This window comes from Mauremys mutica, chromosome 4, assembly GCF_020497125.1.
Source record: "Mauremys mutica isolate MM-2020 ecotype Southern chromosome 4, ASM2049712v1, whole genome shotgun sequence".
Lineage (NCBI taxonomy): Eukaryota > Metazoa > Chordata > Testudines > Geoemydidae > Mauremys > Mauremys mutica.
Window position 1 is genome coordinate 97,679,610 of NC_059075.1, and position 22,922 is coordinate 97,702,531.

Sequence of the window (22,922 nt, forward strand, 5' to 3'; positions counted from 1 at the left end):
GCAAAAGCACCGACCTCTACTGATAGGGTGGGACAGGCTGTGTCACCTTTCTGGTGGAGGTGGGGACTGGGAAAAGACCCATCCTCCTCAGCTCAGTCCAGCCCTCTCCATGAACAGATTCTGGAGAGCCCCCACACTCCAGGTAAGGGAGAACACACAGTACACTGAGTTGGGGGCAGAGTCCTCTGCAGACATGGATATTAGGGTGATGATCAGGACTCAAATAACAAAAGATCGTCTTTGTTCATCATATGAAATACATCTAAGAAATGTGAGACCTGATTTCTCAAATGCAGCCAAAACACACACAGCATGAATAAAAGGGATGGGTGCAAAGATGGTTTAAAACACTTGGCATTCCCCTAATCCTAGTTTTGCTCTGTGCATGGCAGTTTCCCCCTGGGGTTTATTAGAACAGCTAAAGGTCTGATTTTAATGGAGCTCCAGTGACCACAAATGGTTTTACAGATTATGCCAGCACTGTGAAACAAAGAGTCCATATAGAACAGAAGCATCTGGCTCATTGCTCTCCATACAGTGAGAGACTAGCTCTGCAATGACAACAGTGATAGAAACATTAATCAGCAAGTGCCATAACAGACAAGTATGATAGTGATGTAAAATATAGTAGAACGTGCAAATGTTCTTGGACATTGTTTAAATGAATTCAAATAGGTTTTTCCACTACAAAGCAAACAGGAAGATGAGCATTAAGATCAGGATGTGAGCTAATCTCAGCAACCAACCCCTCAACAAATGATTTCACAGAAAAAAAAATATATATATATATAAACTATATATTGCTGTCTCCACTTTTAAAACATTTTTTATTCTTTTACATTCTTACTCTTTCTTTTATTACTGAAACAAGTGTGAGAAAAAATCCAAGCATTCTTATAACAATATAACTTCATATCGCAAATAGCAGTTACCCCCAAGTCATTACCACAAGCTGAACTCAAAACTAAATACATTTACTGAGCTGCAATTTTTTCTTTAAAAGATTTGCTTAACAAAAACATTACAGCACTTGCAATATTTGTATAATTACTGCACAGCCCTCCAAGGACCAGAATGTGACAGCCTTACATTAAGTGGTACCTTACTCAATTTGCTTCAACAAGACTACTCAGTGTCAGGTGATATTCAACAGCAGTGAAGATATCACAATCCAGCCTATATGGGAGAAGGGAGGGAACAGCTTATAAATAATATTATATATCAAATATATTATGTAATTATATACGCTATATTAGCTATAATTGCCCATCTAGTAAGAAAAAGACCACCTGGTTTTGGAGGCATTTGCCTGATCCTGAAAGCTTTTATTAATGTGAATAACAATTACTCAGGAGAACAGAACTAATAACTTCAGTGGGATTATCAGGTCCTAGGATTGCAGTCTGAAAGTTAACAAAAATCTACTGTCTAATGACTGGCTGTGTTACCACCAGTGATGTCATAAGTCCATCACCCAATCATGAGCTGTTATATAACTGTCGTGAAATCAAAGTGTAAGTGTTAAAAGCATGTAGTAAAACTTCAGAGTTACAAACTGACCAGTCAACCACACACCTCATTTTGAACTGGAAGTACACAATCAGGCAGCAGCAGAGACAGAGAAAAAAACAAATAAAATACAGTATGGTGTAAAATGTAAACTACTAAAAAAATAAAAAGGCATTGTTCAGTTGTAAAATTTTGAAAGAACAACCATAATGTTTTGTTTAGAGTTACAAATATTTCAGAGTTACGAACAACCTCCATTACCGAGGTGTTCGCAACTTTGAGGTTCTACTGTATCTTTAAAAGTCTCTGTTATCTGACAAGAATTACCAAAAATGCAAGATACACAATGTTTTACATGCAATTTTAATAAAATGATGTTCATCTTATAAAATGATCTATCAATATCTTAGAAATGTGATATCTCAAATATAAATATTCATAAAGCAACGCAGGAGATGTATGAATAAGGCTACACCACCCACATAAGATCACAAACTTCAAAATGTATCCTTCCAATAACAATGCATGAATTATGTATATATTCATACTACATGGGTATCCACTGCAGTTTTAAAAGCTATTTATTCTGGTAGGACTGGATATGAGAATTATGAAAAAAGAGTGAAATCCTTATTATGCTCACAGTGCTTTGCCCTTTAACCATTGTTGAATAGTTTTGCTAGTGCTGGAATTCTAAGAACAACTACAGGATAGAATCCTCGGGCCAAATCCTAAACTCCTGACTCAGGACAAGATTCTGCCTGGCTGATATGCAAAAGTGCTGCGGTAGGGTAGGCACAAAGAAACTTTCACTACCCTTCTGCATCCCATATAAAGGCCAAGCAGAATTGCAGTCCTTGAACTTCTCAGACAGAAATGACTTGCTCCCTTCCTATTCCCATTGGAGTGCTCCCTGAGCAGTGCAAAGCAGTTAGAAGGGGAATGAGGATCTGGTCCACAGTTTCTGCTGAAAGGAACAGATGATTTTACATCCTCTGTAGGTTGCTTGAGGAAGTTCTCATTAGGTCTTAACCCAGTGCAGGGCCTTTTGAACCCAATCACAGGATCAAAACTTTATTATCTGTTGAAGATAGTCAGGCTCAGTCACTGCATAGTGCGCCTTGTTAATCACCTCCAGGAAGTCTCAGAAATGGCAGTCAGCTTGAGCTTCCTATAAGAATGATTGGTTCCATCTAACATCTAATAATATTTTGTATTATTCACTCAAAAGTAACATGAGTTGGATTCCCACACTTAGGCTCCAGATGTTTGCTGACCTTATAAAAGAGGGAGGGAGGTGTATGTACTGTCTGCAGGAAATACGTAAAATGTCACAAGCCCAAGCCAAATCTTATTTGGAATACAGGAATTTCTTTTTAATGGAACATATTGTAGTGGGGCAACAACTCCTTCTTTCTCTTCTTTAAACAAAAAACACTAAATGTGAAAGCTTTCCAGGCTATGATGGTGGAAGATCTAGGATATTCTATAATTTCTATGTAAATTTGTTGTTTCTCTCATAGTAAAAATTAATCCCTAGTGTCTTTTGGTATTTTCCACATATGTCCAACATTCAAGCCCAGATCCTGCTGCTATGGCAGTGAGTGCCAATGTGGCTTTTAATCTTCCCCACGGCTGGACTGATTCTCTACACAGGCTGACAATGGTTCAAAGGAATGAATACAGCACTACAGGAAGTCCCAGTCATGCTTCTTGCTTCAGCCACAATCCCTGTCAGCACCAGGGATATCTAAGAGCAGCGGGCCTGCCTGTTCTCTCTACCAGAGGATCTCCCTTCACTCTGTTTAGCCTCACACTGCCTGTTAAAATAGCTTTATCAAAATTCACCAGTGATGTGGCACTAAATAGCCACAACATAGTAGAGGTTCTGGGCCTCAGAAACTGGTACACTGAAAGGTATGTTTTGGAAGAAATTTCTCATCTATTTTACTCTTTCAAATGGCCATTGGGCTGGAATTCACACTGTTAGTACTAAAAGGAAATAGTATGTTACTCATGAAATCCTGACCCCCATAATTATTTGGCCAAGGAGGAACAAATTACAGCCCATGAGCCATACCAACCAGTCACTTTATTAATCCCTTCCCTGCTGCCAGCCATGGCACTCCGTGTGGAGCAGCTGTGCCAGCATGGCTTGAAGGGGCTGGGTCCCACTGTAACAGCAGCATGGTGGAGGCCAGGTGTGCACCAGGGACAGTGAGGTAGGGGACAAGGCAGCATGGCAGTACTTCAATGCGAGCCACACGCTGGAAGGAGCACACGCAACTTGTCCATCACTTCTGTCCAGCCAACGCCTCCCAACAACAGGACACCTCCGCCACCCCATGTGTGGGGCCACAGAAACCAGACATGGAGCATCCCTGCCAGGCCTCCCCATCCACCGCCTCTCCCTTGGATGCGCGCCCCCGCCCCCCCAGCCAAAGGGCGCGTGAGCGTCCCCCAGGAGGGGGCTCCCCGGCCCACCAGAAACTTTCCACCCTCCAGTCACCTTCTCCCTCCCAGCAACTCCCCAGTCTAGGGTGACCAGATAGAAAGGGTGAAAAATCCGGACAGGCAGTGGGGGGTAACTGGCGCCTATATAACACAAAGCACCAAATATCAGGACTGTCCCTATAAAATCAGGACATCTGGTCACCCTACCCCTGCTGTGCAGCCCCCACAGGCCCCGCGGACGCTCCGGGGCCGTGAGCGCCGCTCTGCTCCGAGCAGCGGGCCTGGCCGGCGCTATGGCTGGGCCCCCCGCCCCGCGGCCGGCGCCTCAGCCTCCAGGTGAGGGGGCGGGGCGGGTTCCTGGTCTCCTAGCCGCGGCGGCTGAGGCGCGCGCGCGCACAACCGAGCACGTCAGCGAGGCGCTGCGCGTGACGGCGGCCCCCGTTCCTCGCGCTGGCGGTTGGGTTTGGGGGGAGCGCGGGGAGGCCTCCCGGTCCCAGTCCCGTTACCAGCCCGAGGCGGGCCCGGCCGGTCGGCGGGGCCAAGATGCCGGGGGAGTGGGGTGAGGCTGCCGCTGGGGCCGGGCGCGGCAGTGACGGGGCGGCGGGCAAGGCAGGGCCGGGCCCAGGTGAAAGGCTGCGGGGAGACCGGAGCCGCCCCCCGTCAGCACGCGCCGCCTCGGAGCCTTGGGCACGCGGCGTTTGTCCTGGGCAGCTTGTGCCCGAGCTGGGCGGGGCCGGCCACGTGCCCGCTGGTTGTGGCGTCGGGGGAGCGGTCAGCGGGGGTGAGCGGTGGGGGCCCGGCAGCCCCGGGGAGCCGCCTTCCGCGGGCCTCCTTCAGCTTGGCTTAAACCCGCCAGCCGGCGTGCACCTTGCCCGGGCGTTCAGGCCAGTGCCCGGCCCGTCACCCCCGGGCGAGCGCCGGCGCTGTTTGTACCCAGGCGCTCTGGCTTTGATGCCGTCATAGGGGTCCCGGGTGGTGCAAGTTATGTAACGGCAGGAGGTGGTGTAAGGGAGGGGAGTGAGTTGTGCCCGAGGTTTACGGACTAGGCCTCAGCAGCGCTACTCGAAGCGTGGCAAACATCAATGGCAATCCAGTAACATGATGGTACATGTGCACAGTAATGTGCGTGACAACAGTACTCTGGGGCTTTGCACCACAAACCCTCACCAGAAACCGTGGTAGCGCCTACTTACCATCTGCAGGTCTGGCTGTGCCCAGGGTGAAGCACAGGAGTAGTTCCTTATTAAATCTCCATTCAGTAATTGTAGAATGGAATAGATATGCCTGCTTGTTTATAAACTAAAGTCTTTTGTGTGTTGACAATGTAGTATATTAAGGGCTAAGTTGCATAGTGGCTTACTGAAGCAGAGAACTTACTAGTTCATCTCTGGAGTACTGAGTTCAAATACAAATACTTAAATTAAGGGTGTTTACAACAGGAATGGAGAATCAGTGATGCAGGCTTAGTTACACACTTGATTATAGTGTTACTGATTGTCACAGCTATATAATTTCAGAGTAACTGAAGAGGGAAACGCCTATTAGGTAACCTACTCTCTTCCCCATAATTTTGGTCTTTCAGCTATTACATTATAAACCCTTATTTTCTGGATGGCTTAACATGGCTGTAAAATTGACTAGATTGAAAGTTACTCATGCCTTTAAATTATCATACAATAATCCAAGAGTTCTGTAGCTTTGAAAGCAGTTTATCGTTTGTTAAGTCAATTTGTTAACTTCTTCAGCTGAAATTTTTCTAACCAAATGTGGATTATGTTGGTCTTTATGGAGAAAATATTAAGGCAAACAGTTGTGCCAGCTCTTTCATTTCCAAGCTCTGTTTTGTTGTGGTGTTAGGTACTAATAGATTGGCATATTTTTGTCATTTTTGTAGCCCCATTAAGATGCATTGGCCCTAAGAAATTAATAGTTTAAATGGGGCACAAGTTTACAAAGAAACACAATAAACAGGGGATGCAGAGGAAGGTTGTATGTGAGGGATGTAGGTTATGCTAGTGAAAGATTTTGGGGTACTTATTGTGATTATAGATGCATCTCAGTTTCTCTTCCCTTTTATTTTAAAAGCCAAATTTGAGGGCAAGAGCCAGGAAAGAGTGGTGTTGGACAGTGATTTAAGTGAGAGTTCAGAGAACCTGAGAACAGAATTTGGTCTGAATTTTACAATTAAGTTTTAAATTTTTGTTATCTTGATGTATAACATATAGTTGGATATTTCACAGTAGACCCTTTAGAGGAGAATGTACTTTTCACAACTGTAACACACATTTTGTCTGTTTTTCTTGTCCAAAATTTTATGTAGTTGCAATCAGCTATTTACAGCAATAAGCCTTGATCCTGCAAATGTTTATGCAGAAATGTTTGCTGGATCAAGGTTTTGTACAGTGACACTATAAATCTGTTTATAATGTGGCTAGTACCAAACTCAGAGCGCAACTGCAGATACAAAGTAAGACCCAGATCCTTCAATTGAATCTGGTAACTCAGACTAGAAGAGCCCCATTAAAGTAAATGGAGTTCCACAGGGTCTGTACTAGTGGCGCTGGCTGTCGGATCTGAGCCTATGTCCCTACAAATTTAATTTGTCTCCCTCTTAGATGTTACTCTTAAATAAATAAAAATAGTAAGGAGAAGCAAATGTTTGACTAACTTGAAATGAAGTTTAGATAAGGTGAGGGTATGAAGATTCTTCTGCATATTGGGATCAGAATCTGTAGAGAATGATCCTGCACCACCAGTGGGGTGAAAGTGTGGAGGAATGTAGAGGAAGCCTGTGATGGATGAATTGAGGAAATGGGAGGAGACACTGGAACAAGTCTATACAAGGTTGTTTAAATGAGGGAAACTTTTACTTGAATCAAACAAATCAGTAGCCAGAGAGAGATCTGAGGATCATGTGGCTGTGCCTAGTTTTTAATCCTTAATATAATCATGAATCTTAATGTTTTACTGTTCTGTAACATCATCTCTGGCTTGTATCTTCTTTGGCTTGTGTTTAATATTCAGAAGCCTTGTATGCATACAGAAATTGCACCAATTTAATTAAATGGTTTTTAAATTGACTTAGTTGTGTCAGTGCAACCCCCTACAGTGGATGTTTTGAAATCAATTTAAGAGTGTCCATCCGAGGGGAATGCACTGATAAAACTAAGACACTTAGAAACCAATTTAGTTACATCCAACTTCTTTGTTGAGACAAGCATAGGGAAACACATTTTTGTTCTGAACATATCAGTTTAATTATACAGCTAAATATACAATTAGTTCTTAGGATTTTTCTCTGCAAGTCAGAAGCTCTTTCTTAAACTGACACATATTAGCCTCACTTCATAATTTTCTCCCTCTTCTTGCATTCCTGTGTTTGAAAACATTGCAATGTGGAGTTTTTCAAACAGTACATTCTGTATATAATGGGAATAAATTTATGAACAAAAGAATGCCTTTTCACAAGTTGCTACTTTAAAATGTAACACTCCAAGAAGTGTTATTGCATTGTTCCTGGGTTATGTTATGGATGTGTCCCTTATCCAAGGCTGTGTCTTTAGTAATCAGTGGGTGATTTTCCAAACTCCTTAGTGAGTAGATAAGTTGCCATGCTTAAAAGGAAAGAGAGAAAAGGGAGCAGAGACTCCTAAATTTATATTAATAAACTTTTAAAAATGTATTTAGCAGAAGCTCCACAAATGACTGAAACCTCCTTTCTGCCTGGACATTGAGCCGAAGAATTTCATCATGGGTCAACAGATTTCAAACCAGACACACACTGCTATTAACAAGTTGCCAGAAAAAGTAATAAAACATGCATCTTTGGTTCGAGAAAGTGGCTTTCTGACTTATGAAGAGTTTCTGGGAAGAGTAGCTGAACTTAATGATGTGTAAGGCTGCATGTTCTTTATTCCTTTCCCATTGTTGTGTTGTACAGAGACTATGTACAGAATAGTATCTTGGATAGACTTATTCATAATCTACTATCAGGTTTTCAAATATGTGTCCTTAAATTCTCAAAGTCCATGTTGAGATTGATCCTATATAAATAATTTCAATCAAATCTATTAATATTTCACAAAAATATCAGCGTATGTTTTTATTATAGCGTGTTGGCCCTTTTTTATCTTTTTAAAGTGTTTGTGTATAAGAAAAATATTTAAAATTTGAATATTAGGTCTGAAATTGAGCTTTCATGGGTGAATACCCGCTTCGTCGGATGCATGCATTCACCCATGAAAGCTCATGCTCCAATACGTCTGTTAGTCTATAACAGGGGTCAGCAACCTTTCAGAAGTGGGGTGCCGAGTCTTCATTTATTCACTCTAATTTAAGGTTTCGCATGCTAGTAATACATTTTAACATTTTTAGAAGGTCTCTTTCTATAAGTCTATAATATATAACTAAACTATTGTTGTATGTAAAGCAAATAAGGTTTTTAAAATGTTTAAGAAGCTTCATTTAAAATTAAATTAAAATGCAGAGCCCCCCAGACCGGTGGCCAGGACCTGGGCAGTGTGAGTGCCACTGAAAATCAGCTTGTGTGCCGCCTTTGGCACCCGTGCCATAGGTTGCCTTCCCCTGGTCTATAAGGTGCCAGAGGACTCTTTGCTGCTTTTACAGATCCAGACTAACACGGCTACCCCTCTGATAATTAATATAAATGCTGTTCAGGTTTAAATGTGGATGGGTAAATGATGCAAGTGTCTGTTTCTTTCAAAGGTGACTTCACTAAGCATTGCCTGCCTAATATATAATGTCAGATTAATGCATCTGTGTTTCAGCACCGCAAAGTTGGCTTCTGGCCAGGACAAACATCTGTTGTTTGAAGTGCAGCCAGGTTCTGATTCCTCTGCTCTTTGGAAGGTGGTGGTTCGGATAGTCTGTACTAAGGTAAGATTATCAGAACTTTTAACTCAGGTTTTTAATCTGCAGGTAACTGAGAAAAATGGCTTTTCAGTGAAAATCAAATTGTTGTTCAGTACAATATGTTTCAAAAATATTTGGAGGTATTCCTATACTGTTAAGTACAGTTAGGCCTAAAATCTAGGTATTCCTAAAAAGTCAGTATCAACAGTAACATTTCCATGACTGCTTTTAAACAATTTGCAATCCAGTCATTGGAACATCTTTCTAATATATAAGAAACAGAAAGTGAAACAAATTGGAGACTAAATTAGTTTAGTTTTATAGTCCAAGCTTGACAGAGGTTGCATATTAATAAAGGACATTCAGAATTAACTTCACTGGGAGATGAAATTCCTACACTTTTAAAAATGAAGAGACTCTTTCTTTAATTTGAAACTTTGACCTTTAATGGTATTGGTTTAGGCCTGATCCTACAAGCTGAACCATGTAGGCAAATCATTTTTATTGGGGCTTCACAGCAGTTCAACCATCTTGCAGAATCAGGACTTTATTGTGACACTTCCGTTAATTTTAGAAGCAAGATAGGTTTCCGTGACACTGTTAAAAGTACATAATTGATAGCTGCATTAACATGCAGCAATAAATGTGTATGACTTCAATTTAATTTTTTTTTTTACTGTAAGACTTCATCTTGGCTCTCTGCCCTACTGAAACTCATAATGAACACACTTGTTCAATGATGGTTCATCCTAAGAAAGCAAATAGTGCTACTTTGGAATATTGAATTGTTAGTTTTGCAGTGGATATTCATCCCACAAAACCAGAAGTTGACACTGAAATGCAAAAGGTAACAGTATATAAAATCAATGTGGCAACTATTAAATGATATAAAAACTGGCTAACTGTTCTCAATGCTAATGAGGAGTCACTGGATCAGGGTGGTTTCTAGTGACGTTCCTACAGAGATCTGTTCTTGGCCTAATGTTGTTAAATGGTATGGCAAGAAATATAAAATCATTACTCTTAAAGTTTGCATATGACAGAAAAATTGGTGGAGTGGTAAATAAATGACAGGTCAGTTATTCAGAGTGATCTTTGATCCCTTGGTAAACTGGGCACAATCGAATATGCAATTTTAATATAGTCAAATGCAAAGTTGTACTTCTAGGAGCAAAAAATAACACCTACAGTCCCCTATCCTTTATCCTGGATAGAGATGACTCAGAAAAAGATTAAAAGGTGAAATCACCTTGGTGGTGTGAGTCTAAAAGTGTTAATCTCCTGCAGCAGAATATCAAGTAGGATTAAGGAGTAATATTACGATTGCATATGGCATTGGTGAGACTGTTACTGGTATATTATGTCCATTTCTGGTGTCACTGCTTCAAGAAGGATGTTGGGGGGCGGGGAATTGGTCAGGGTTTAGAAACGAGCTACAAGAATAATTTGAGTTCTTAAAAATCTGCTTTACAGTGAGATTTAATAATATAATCCATGTATCTCATAGAGACCATTAAGAGGTGACTTTATTATGGCTTGTAAGTATCTACTTGGGGAAGAGATTTCTGGTATTGGAAGGCCATTTAATCTAGCAAACAAGCATAACAAATTCAAATGACTAGAAATTGAAGCTAGGCAAATTCAAGTAAGGCACAAGGTTTTTAATTACTTTCCATCACTCAAAGTTTTTGAAATCAAAATTTCATGTCTTTCTAAAAGAGATGCTCTAGTTCAGTGATACTCAGATCTCAGGAGTTCAGGAACCAAATTAGCGATCAGCATTACCCAAAAGAGACACAGTAGTGTGAATTCATTGTTTCATTTACTATTCTCTCTATATATGTATAAAAAATAAAATTCTCACAGCAAAATGAATGACCAAGTATTATTTTATCAACTACAATTGGTTAATAACATAGTAATAGCATCTTGGTTGGTTAATAACTTTGCTTGATTAATATTTAAATCACAGTGTTTTAATATCCTGTGCTGCAGAGAGCTTCAGGAGACGCATTAAAGAGCAACTTGTGGCTCCTGAGCCTCAGTCTGAGTAACGCTGTTCTAATTCATCCAGAAGCTATTTGCCTTGAAATGGAAATTGTTGGGTGAAATTCCGTGGCTTGTGTAGTGCAGGAAGTCAGACTAGATGATTATGATCTCTTCTGGCCATAAAATCTATTATTTTAGTCTCTTTAAAGACAGCATTTACTGCATTTTTAAATAGATCACTTGATAGTGTTTTTTGTAATACTTTGTCATTCTTAGTTGTTTTTCTTAATTTTTTTACACGTTACTTTAGCTTGTCAAGTGACATCCAGAATCTTAATAAAGCTCTTGAATTCCTTCAGTTAGAGTTCAAATCCAGCATTGCTCAAGACTATTCTCTGGGACTAACAATTTTTAATATAGCTTTATTTTTTACTTTTAGCCTATATATAAAAAATTGGGCGGGGTCAGTACTTTGAAGAACAAGATTTTCATGATGACTTCTATCAAGACAGCCATCATTGTAATCATGATAGTGGGTACTGTATAATTTAGATACTGGCTAGGCTAAATTAAAGCCCTAAAAATGAAACAATAGATTTCTAGCCAAGGTTTTGTTTATGCTTAAAGTTTCTAGACATAAACGCTTTTACTTAATTAGCGGTTAATATAGTTGAATACCGTAAGTCTAGTGTGATGCAAATATCATACTTAAGCTTGTATTTTCCAGTGCATTTGATCATATTTACTTATCTACCTATGTTCAGAAATGATGGCAAATAAATTTAATATATGTTACATAATACAAATATATTTATAAACTTTTGTATCTTTAGATAAACAAAACAAGTGGCATTGTAGAAGCTTCAAGAATTATGAACTTGTATCAGTTTATTCAGCTTTATAAAGACATCACAAGTCAAGCAGCAGGAGTTCTTGCACAGAGCAGTGCCTCTGAAGGGACTGCTGCAAGTCTGTCATCTGTGTCATCTTGCCAGGCCAGCTTATGGATGGGAAGGTAGTTCAATATATTACAGAGTGTGTGTGTGTGTGTGTGTGTGTGTATATATATGTTTGTTTGTAATAAATATACACCCTCCAAAATCATATTAAATCTGAACTGTTCCCATCCAACACAATAAATGTAGGTAGAACAGATTTTGTCTGCCAAAAAATGAGCATGTTACCAAAAAGGGTGTGGTGTAAATACTTGTAATCATGTAGTAGACTCTGAATTACCATTGGTGCCTGTACACAATAGGTTTGGAATAGTCTTTTTAGTTATTATAGTGTAATATAAACCTAGTATATGTTGTCTCTTCTGAGTGAGGAAACAGAAGGAAATGAAATCAGCTGTGGCTACAAAACTGTTTTCAGTTACGTTTGCTTACACAGACGTAATGTTATTGTTCCACTTAAACATTCTTTTCCTCACATTTTGGCATTTGGAAATTCCCATCTGTTGGCATTTGAAAGTCATCAATGATAACCATAATTTAACTTGTAAGACTGGAAAAAAAATATGTACTGGTTCATAGGTGTTGACATCCTGCTTTGTTAGCTAGGAGGAAAAGCAACAGACTGAGATCAGCACATGCAGTACCTTTTAGTTTACAATTAGTTTAAAATTTATAAAATGGTTGACGTGAATGTAGTGAATGAAGAATCTTTGCACCGTCTCCATGTTGAAAAGTTGCTATTGATAACTGTTTAAATGTAAAGATTTTGTATTACCTTGAAAGTTAAATGTGAAAGTTGAAGTAAAGTAGGGAGATGTTTTAAACAATGATAACTAAATGGAATCATTCACTGTAAAACAATGCTATTTCGGAGTAATGGGTGAGGAAATAACTATAGCAAAGCTGGCAATCAGGAACTTTGCAAATCCTAAGCAAGTTACTAAATCAGTTTTAACTATCTTTAAAGACTGCTAGCTCCAGTTGTTTGAGGGAGTAAGAGAAAGGGAGATTGTACTATCTTTATTCTGAATAGTGTTTTTAAGCTGACATACAAGAGTTGGTTTAGCAACTTAAGAGGACCTGTGCACATAACTTGTTCTAATATGAAAAAAAAAAGTTGTTGCACTTTCAAAACAAGTCATTGTTCTGCCTTTTTTAAGAAGGGAGAACACCTATTGCCTAGAAACCACTTAACAGAGATGCTGGAATTTTGGCTGTGAACAGGAAACATTTCCAAAGCAGGTTTCAGAGTAGCAGCCGTGTTAGTCTGTATCCGCAAAAAGAACAGGAGTACTTGTGGCACCTTAAAGACTAACAAATTTATTTTAGCATGATGCATCCGAAGAAGTGAGCTGCAGCTCACGAAAGCTCATGCTAAAATAAATGTGTTAGTATTTAAGGTGCCACAAGTACTCCTGTTCTATTTCCAAAGCAGACACTCGTGTGGATACACTGATGAAACTCCTAATGTAGATGGGGAAGCACCTCTATTTGTGTTAGTGAAGTTGAACCTGATTTCAGGAAGAATTAAACTCCTGTGGGGCAAATAGTGGCTTTGCTTCTCTACATTAGGGCTTGCACTAGTACAGTTATATCAATGCCTAGAAAAGGCCACCTTATCCTCTTGTTGACTCCTTAGCAGGGGGATATTTTGATCCTGTCTCTTTGAGCTGTTAGTGTTATGTGGTTCCTTTAGTGTAGTTTGTATTCTTTAAGAAAGAATATATTAAATTTAAATGTGTGGCTTGCTCTTCGGGATTCTGTGATAGTTAGTTGTTCTGACTACCAGATATGAAGCTTCTGAAGTCTTATACTGTTGTTCTCCTGTTTACTTCAGTGTCTTAAACAGTTTGTTTTGTAGGGTGAAACTTCCAGTGGTTTTTGATGTGGCTGTAAAAAGCACCAGTAGGAAAAATAACTTTTTTCAGTTGATCTGTAATATAAAATCATGACTATGAGGTTCATTATACATGACAGCATGTTTTAAAAAAAATAGCATTTAGCAACACCGAAGCTCAGATAAGTGTGCAACATCCAAACACCAAGCCATGCAACATGGGAGTTGCATTGCTATAACTGTGGGCAGTATCTGTTTCTCTGTTTTAAGATGTATGAAAATAAAATACTTGTCAGACTTAGACTTTAAGGTCAGATGGGACCATCATGATCATCTAATCCAGTGGTCGCTAACCTTTTTATGCACAAGATCACGTTTTAAATTTGATCTACCCTGCCCCTTCCCCAAGGCCCTGCCCCACTCACTCCATTCCCCCCTCCCTGTGTCGCTCGCTGTCCCCCACCCTCACTAACTTTCACTGGGTTGGGGTGCAGGCTCTGGGCTGGGGCTGGGAGGTTCGAAGTATGGGAGGGGGCTCAGGGCTGAGCCTGGGGTGGGGGTTGGGGTGCAGGAGTGAGGGGTGCAAGCTCTAGGAGGGACTTTGGGTGCAGGGGTCATATGGTCACACTGCACCCAATCTCATAGAATCCACTGGACATTTCATGAGTTTTACTTTTTATTAGTGTCATTTGTGGTTTATAGATTCAAAATCCTTCAGGGATTGTCACAAATCAGTGTAACATTCTCAACTGTGGGGTGTGCATTGGTTGAGCCTGGGGCAGAGGGTTGGGGTGCAAGCTCTGGGAGGGAGTTTGGGTGCAGGAGGGGCTCCAGGCTGGGGCAGTGTGTTGAGGTGTGGGAGGGGGTGAGGGGCATGGGCTCTGGGAGGGAGTTTGGGTGTAGGAGGGGGCTCCAGGCTGGTGCAAGGGGTTGGGGTGCAGGAAGGGGTGTGAGGTATAGGCTTTGGCCAGGAGACACTTACCACTGATGGGAGAGGGGGTGGCGGAAGCGGGTCTGTTTGTGCTGCCTGCACCCACAAGCACCACCCCCACAGCTCTCATTGGCCAGTCCCTCCCTCCCGTTCCCCCCAGAGGCTGCAGAGACTTACCAGCAGCCAACCGCTTCCGGGAGCAGTGTGTGGTCACAGCAGGCAGGCAGCCTGTCTGAGCCCCGTTGTGCTGCCGGACTTTTAGCAGCTGGGAGATCATGATCAATTGGGAGAGGCTCCAGGATCAACCAGTCGATTGTGATTGATGGGTTGGTGACCACTGTTCTAATCTGACTTCCTGCACGTTGCAGGCACAGAACCTCATCCAACCACTCCTGTAATAGATCCCTAACCTCTGACTGAGTTACTGAAATTCTCAAATCATGATTTAAAGACTTCAAGTTACAGAGACTCCACCATTACACTAGTTTAAACCCACAAGTGACCTGTGCCCCATTCTGCAGAGGAAGGCGAAAACCACCCCCCCGGGTCTTTGCCAATCTGACATTGGGGAAAATTCCTTCCTGACCCCAAATATGTCCCCTGTTTAAGTTATGTTTACAGCAGGCACTCTTTCTTCAGTTTTGAGGGATATTATCTAGTCTGACAGCATTTCCCATCTTAAATGTAAGGAATACTTTTGCAGTGGTAGAATCTTTCAAAGTGGAAAAATTAAAATATGACTCCCATATAATAAATATTTGTCTTGCCAACTTGTTCCATCTCTGATGATAGTGAAAGCTTTGGGGATAAGCTGTCACTTCGATAGTCTTCATTGAGCTTTCTTAAATGCATTCTCACAGCAATACTGAAGAAATATTGAGCCAAAATGTCAAGAGCACCTTAGTAACTTATCACAAATCTTATGAAAATACAGTGGGATTTGTGCTCCCACTTCAGTCAGGAACGCAAGGAAATCTCACCAGTTATGTTGTTCTATAATAGTGGTTCTCAACCTATGGCCCAATCAGCGCACAGTTGCAGCCCATGTGAAACCCCAAGTGCCATAGGGGTAGTATTGGATGCAGCCCACATAACACATTCTGACCCACGATGGTAAATAAGTTGAGAACCACTGTTCTATAAGCTGGAACACAAAAAGGATAAAAATTAGCAGTGGTGAGGGGAGAACAGCATGTGAAATTCCTGCTAATACTACTTACCCAATGTGAGGAGAGAGACTGCAAGCTCATCTTACAGAGAATGATCAACTAAACTGGGATGGGACAGTTTTGCAAGACACACTCTTCTCTGATTTAATTTCCTGTTTGTCTTGCATAGGAACATTGTCTTACTTTTTTGGCTGATTTATTGACTGATTTATTACTGATTTATTGACGCACTAACATTAACAAATATATTGTAGGCATATTTGGGATATTCCTGCCTTTTAGTCACACACTCAGACGATGGACACTGTGCTTCCATTTGCATAACTGCTGTAAGAGGCGCTTTTTTTTTTTTTTTTGGGAAGCTTGATACACTGTCCTAGTCTACAGTTATGAGGTGAGGCAATAAGGATGGGATATATGGAGAATAAAAGAAGCTATTTTTTTGAAGTGTGGGTATGGTTTTTTTTGGTTGGTTTGTTTGTTTGGGGAGAGGTCAAGAGCAACATCCTCTCCATTTAAATGAGCTGATGGATGTAAATCAGATCACTTGTGGCAACATACCTGCCAAATGGAAGTAAAGATTTTGAAATGGTATTTGTAATGAGCTTGAGTCAACTTAGCTAGCATCTTCTAATTTTTCATGTCCCTCTATATCTAAAGACACTGAAAAACAAACAGTGAAGCCCCTTCAAGTGTTCTTCTACCCACTTAATCTGTTTGTTTTTTGTGTGAACTACTCAGTTGGCTAAACTCTGCTTCCTTTCAGATTTTTGTTAGCTCTGCAAGTAGCGATCACTGAGCAAAAATAGTGAATATTATCTACTTAGTTTTTCCTTTCATCTTAACCCCTTCCAGTTAAACAGTGTCCCACTCTTGTGTTGCATCTACTTTTCCATCCAGAATATATTAAAGTATCTTTATTGTTTCTACTAACTTTATCTAGTACTAGTGAAAAACAAGCAAATGCTTATGTCTTAAAACTTAAGGCTTTCCATTTGTGGCCTTTTCCAAACTTGTAAACCTTCCAGAATGTCATGTATATCCAATACTCTCTGAGTTACTTATAAATTGGCTGCATGTATTTTCAAGGGCTTGGTCCTATGACTAAATACCAGCCCCTTGAAACTTGCTGAAAATGGTGCATCAAGCAGGTACACTAGTATGCGTGTACCAGTAAATCTCTCATACTTTGAAATAGGGTCATAGAAAAGTACAGCTATTAACAGAGAATGGAGTCCCATAATTTATGTAGCAGTACATATGTTTTTCAACCTTTTTTGCCTCATCTTGATGGGGATGGGGAAATTTTTCAATGTTCCTTGCCTAGCAAACTAAAAAGGCCATCCTAGGCCCATCACTGGTTTTTGTTTTTTTTTAACGGAGAGGAGGTTGTTTAGAAGACCTACGGTCAATAGCCACCTCTACTTTTTCTTTTTTTTTTTTTTTAATGAATTCAAATGCTTTCTTTGGTTATCAATATATTTGGCAGCAGGCCTTGCTATATCCTAACCACTACCTATATTTGTAAAGAATGTCTTCTCTATTGACAACAGCCTGAAATAAACTACAAAAATAAGAGAATCAGTAATTTGGAAAGGAAATCCCAGGCATAAACTTGGCCCTGAAAGAAGTGCTGAGGACCAGAACAAAAACACTTGAACTACTAGCCATTACATTAGCTGGCATCCATTCTGTATTAGAATAGTTCACAAAACATCTAATCAAATGACCACCCAAATTAGTGTCTCACCTTTGTTAAACAGTCACAAACCAGGGCAGTCATTCTAGAAATATAATCCCACTAAGTGAAACCCTTTCTGCAATGCTACCCTCACTGTTCAGCATTCCAGTGCAGTATTTTGAAGAGAGACTTCAACCTGCCCCCTAGGAGAACTTTAAACAGCTGGTCTCTGACATCAGCATCAACTGCAATATTATGGAAAACGCATTCTGTCAGTGATCCTGTTTTTTAAAAAAAAATCAGCTGTTGACTGTTCCAGCCAGTAAACAAAAATTTGGCCTAAAGTCAAAGTTTAATTTATTAAAAGCTATATCTGCTTTAGGGTAGCATTTTGGCCATTGAAGGCAGAGTCTGTCCCTGCCCTTATTGTAAAATTTAATGTCAGTTGCTTGGTCAAAGGATGCAATATGCAATCGTTCAGAATAAGAACTTTGCAGACCTCACTGGTCAGTATGAAAAGTGATGAGTATATAACCCTTTGTGAGACCAAAAGAGGATCGTGTGATACAAAAATAGGTTGCATAATCCCAGTGAAGCCCCAGTTCCTTTTGCAGTTTTTTGTTGATGACTTTGGGCCACAGTTGTTGCCACAAACAGGTTGCATAATGGATGATATGTTCTTCTGCTTATTTATCACTAATTTGAATGTTTATATCTACAAAAAATAACTAGTCTGCATGTGCACAAAGGGAATATTTTGAGATAGAAGAATAGCGTTGAATTTGTTTTGACTGAATAATACTGTTGTCTATTGCAGGGTTAAACAGCTGACCGAGGAGGAGGAATGTTGCATCTGCATGGATGGACGTGCTGATTTGATCCTACCATGTGCTCACAGCTTTTGTCAGAAATGCATTGATAAATGGTAAAGTGCTTAACAAGGAAGCTCATTTCTAACATGTTTGGTTTTGGTATGAAGGACTCTCGTGTACCAATATGCTCTGATATTTAAAGATATCTTTTGAGTAATGTACATATGATGGATAGGACCCTTGAGCAAATACCAGGATTGCAGCAGAGCGATGAAGGGTCACTTCAGAATTTGCAAGCATTTGATTAACAACTTGATCCAGAAAAAGCTCTAATTCTTAATGACAACTAGTAGAATTCACTTGTAATAGTGAAAGTAGCTGATAAAGCATAATTAGATGTAAAGCAAGTTAACTAACAATTACAAGGAAACTGATTAACTTTGAATTGATTAAGAAGATTGAGAAGTATCTTAAACCTTTTTTGTAGTTTGTTGCCCATATTATTCTTAATTCCTTAAAACATTGTAGACATGCATGAAGTTTTCAAGAGGAGGAAAAGGGGAAACACATTGAATCTGGCCTCTTGATCTGTTCGGGTCAGAAGTTCCACAAATTTTTTCTCTTTAAAAACGAGTCTAGTCTTCTTTAAATGTTACAAGCATAAGGCAAAATGGAATGCCCAATTATTATTTTTGTGAATAAACATATTGCAAAGGGAATATTTTTAGGCATTAAATTGAGAAGCCTTTTCACCAAATACTCTAAATTTTCCCTTAAATTTGATAAAACTCCAGTACAATAATTTTTGTGGGAAAAAGTTTGTTTTTAATTAATACTAAATAGTATTTTGAAATATATGCATAACTTTTATTTTACAATATAGTATCAAGTTAGACACAATACCACCAACAGATTGCCTTTTAGCCTCTCCTTTTGCTCTAAAGTTAGAGCTGAAGTCGTGCTATTGATTAACATGCCAATCTTTAGAATCATGGGGAAAAATCAGAGAGCCAAATTCAGCTCTGGTTTACTTGGGCAGCAGGCCCAATCGATATTAATTTAAATGAGTTGGCCATTTACTCATGGCTACATTTGATTCTCTGGTTGTTTAAAACTCTTGCTGAGGAGAAAGTCTTTAATGCAATACTCACACAGCTTTAATCAAAGAAATTAGATCCCTGTGTATAATCAAATTTATCTTCCTACCTTGGACAAGTAGGACTTAGTGGGTTCTGCAGTGCTAACAGGCACAATCTCTGCTGCATGAATGAGTTGGTTTCCATGATGATGGTTGATTGACAGAATTGTTAACTAGATTCCAGTTGCATAGTCTTTATTATTGTTTGCTGTATGAGTCAAAACAGAGTTTGACATCTGGATCCCAAGTTAGGCTTATATGGTTAGAGTTGGAAAAAACTTTTTATTTAACCTGAGAAAATATGATTGAGCCACTAAGACAATCTTTATACCATTTTCATCACTTTTAAGAATATTGCTGCACTCAGAATTGTTGACTAATGTTGATTGCAAAGACAACACAAAGGCACTATTCAAGTGATTGGGTTTTCAGTTATGCTTGCAGTCACCTACTCCAGTTGTATTTTGCAGTCTCTCTTAATATGCAGAGCATGCAAAGGCTGACAGTAAAAACAGATGCTGTGCAATACTTGCATCTCAGAAGTGTGCATGTTTTTTTGTTTGTTTTGTTTTTAACCAACTATTTATCTGATTTCCTAAACAGGAGTGATCGCCACAGGAACTGTCCTATCTGCCGTCTACAAGTGACTGGGGCAAATGATTCTTGGGTGGTGTCAGATGCACCTACAGAAGATGACATTGCTAGCTATATACTCAACATGGTAGATGAGGCAGGCCAGCCTCACAGGCCATGATGTTGATGACTACTGATAGAAGTACTTGAAAGTTCATTGTCATGAACATCTGCTTTTTCTTCTCATTCCCATTCATCCATACTTCATTTCATTTAGATGTTTCTTTAGATTTAGCTTACAGCAACCACACTATTCTTTTAAAACGGTATATGAGCTAATATGTCTGGGTTCATTCTTAACTTTTAATATGTAGCTTCATTAAATGCTCTAAGCTGTTAAATCACTAATGCTTGTAAAGTTTATTTTAACAATGTCTTTTCTGACAAGATTAAGAGCCACTGGAATAATTTTATTAGTATTAATTATAACATAATAGCATTGTGCACCAGCTTTTTGAACACCACAAATGGAATTTTATTATAGAAGATGCAGTGTCTTATTATTAAAGGGCCTGCCCTGCAGCCTTTTTCCTCATAAGTAATCCATTGTCACACAGCTAGTCCCACTGACTTCAGTGGGATGACTCACAGGAATAAAGATTGTTAACATGAGTTAGGATTACACAATTATAACTAAACTGTGAAGTTTTATTGCTGAAATATGAGAAGCATCTTTTGCCCCTTCCCTCACCCATGGTCATTTATTTCTGTTTAGTATTTATATGTTTTGAGTTAAACCAGTAGTCATTTTTAGCAAAGAAAACTTTTTTTTAAATCTATTCTCAGAGATTACAGAAACCAGCCATGTCAACATGTGTGTGCTTTTCCTTACTCCTAGCAGAGTAAACCTTTTAGAAGGCTGTTTTATCTGATTTCTAAAGTTTCATAGCTAACAAAACTATGCTAAATAACTTCACACACAGACCCTAAGGTTAAAACAATATATTTCCATAGCGTTTTGATGAGCGACAGCCAAAAATTGTCTTGTGCATTAAGCATATCCGAAAAGAACTCATTTTGCTGAAAGGCACTGTACAGTAGCTGTCATGGTTTTGTTTAGTCCTGATGCTTTTGGCTTTCTCCATTTTTCCTGAGTTTTCAAAGTCACAACATTATGCATGCTTTAAAAAAAAAAAAAAAAGTTGATAAGCTAAACTGGTGCTGTACTTTATTTCTACAAGTGCAATATGCCTTTCTGTAGCACAGAAACTTCTGCTTTGATAACAATAGCTTCATTTTGCTTCCCATAGAATGTACAGCTCTGAAAATCTGGTGAAAAGGAAGTAATGAGCGTTCAACAAGATACTTCTGTAGTGTTTTTGCAGTGAAATATTTAAATTTATATTTTACAAAAAAAAAAGTTTGCCAGTGCACAGGGAACAGACTTTGAATTCTCTCATACATAAATGACATATTGAGCTAATATAATTGTTGTTCTTTTTTGCAATTAACAAATTGAACTGTTTTGACTTAACACTTGGAGTCATACAGATACACTTACATGCAGTTGTTCCATTGAATACAAATGGCAACAAATTCTTGTATAAATTGCAGTTTCATTTGCCATACCTGTTAAAACATAGTGTTGTTTCAGGCTAAAACGCTGTCATGGAGAGGTTTTGCACTTACAGATATACAGTTTTTTGTGAAATTTTGTACAGAAGAGTAACTAGTAACAATACCCAGGGACCAAACCCTGGGAGTCTTACCTATGTACCTGTCAAATTTTTGTACTTGGGAACTTGTACAGAATACGACACACATTTGAGTTTGGCTTATGGCAGAGGCGTCAGACTCAAAGCTAGAGTGAGCCAAGTAAGACTGACATCCTGTGCAACTCACCCTCACAACCATTATGGCTTATTGTGTAAATCTGTATTTAGGCATCTTTAAAAATATGTCTGAGTTTACAGATCTAAAACAATTAACTGGTTCCTCCTCTTAATCCTATCATGTCAGTGAGTACTTCTGGATACTTCAGAAAAACTGTGGATTACTTGTTTGCACTAAATATTGTGGAGTAGTTGGCTGCACTAAATACTATGAAAACCTATGCTGAAAATGCATAATTGTTTTGTTTTTTTCCCACTAAAATAGTAACATTTCTAAACAAAACCCATTTTATTCTTATTCCTTTCTACCCAGCATTAGTGTGCATTCAGGAGGTTAAAATAACCTTTAATTTTTTAAGCTATTTTTATATTGAACCACAAGCAAGCATCTGAAATCACTAAATCCTCCAATTGATTTTATATTTTCAAACATTAAAAGAAATGAATTCCTTGAGTGAGATTTTTTTTTTTGGTATGCTGATTCTCTGGTGAGATCGTATATGTACTCCTTAAAATGTGACTTTGTAGTGAATGCAGATAGGTTAACCACAACATAGTGACACGCAGCACTAACTAAAGCAAAAACTGTAAATTTGTTTAAAAAGTGAAAATGTAAACTTTATATTCTGTACAGCTTTTTAAATTAAGCTTCTCTAATGTACACTGTGATGTAGTTACTGTAATGTGTGCCTTGTATGTACTGTATATTATAAAAGGAAAGTATGTTAGCACTGGAAAATATAGTTCAGTAGTGGCAATATTTCATAGTCTGAAATACTACATTTAGATGAATACTAGAAAAGGAAAAAGCTCAAGTTAACTTGAACATGGTAGTGGGTTTCAAAAGGCTGATGTTTGAATGTGAATTAGTGTAAATAGCTGTTGGTGGAGGCCATATGAAATTGCTGTTTTATGCTCTGTATTCTAGCATTAAAGTGAAGATTTCTTAAAGGTTTGATATGGGGATACAACTTATACACTACTGATTGTATTGATAGCTAAAGGCATTCCAATGTATTGTAACTTGTGTATGAATTGTGCAATAAATAAACTCTGAAAGAAAATGTTAAAGGAATTCCAAATTTAAGGGATTTCCTAGTTTCTCTAAT

General features: G+C 39.1%; 1 protein-coding gene across 8 annotated transcripts; it reads left to right on the forward strand.

The window, feature by feature from the left end:
- The first annotated feature begins 4,365 nt into the window (after positions 1 to 4,365).
- On the forward strand, positions 4,366 to 22,888 carry RNF141 (ring finger protein 141). 8 transcript variants are annotated; one of them, XM_045015056.1, is made up of 6 exons: positions 4,366 to 4,522; positions 7,651 to 7,856; positions 8,751 to 8,859; positions 11,658 to 11,839; positions 18,216 to 18,323; positions 19,952 to 22,888. In XM_045015056.1, the coding sequence occupies exons 2-6, from the start codon at positions 7,714 to 7,716 to the stop codon at positions 20,100 to 20,102; spliced, it is 693 nt and encodes a 230-aa protein (XP_044870991.1). In that variant the 5' UTR covers positions 4,366 to 4,522; positions 7,651 to 7,713; the 3' UTR covers positions 20,103 to 22,888. The 8 variants fall into 8 exon arrangements, with proteins under 8 accessions (XP_044870991.1, XP_044870990.1, XP_044870997.1 ...); XM_045015055.1 differs by having other exon boundaries at positions 7,654 to 7,856; XM_045015062.1 differs by lacking the exon at positions 4,366 to 4,522 and adding an exon at positions 4,626 to 4,744 and having other exon boundaries at positions 7,654 to 7,856.
- The last annotated feature ends 34 nt before the right edge of the window (positions 22,889 to 22,922 follow it).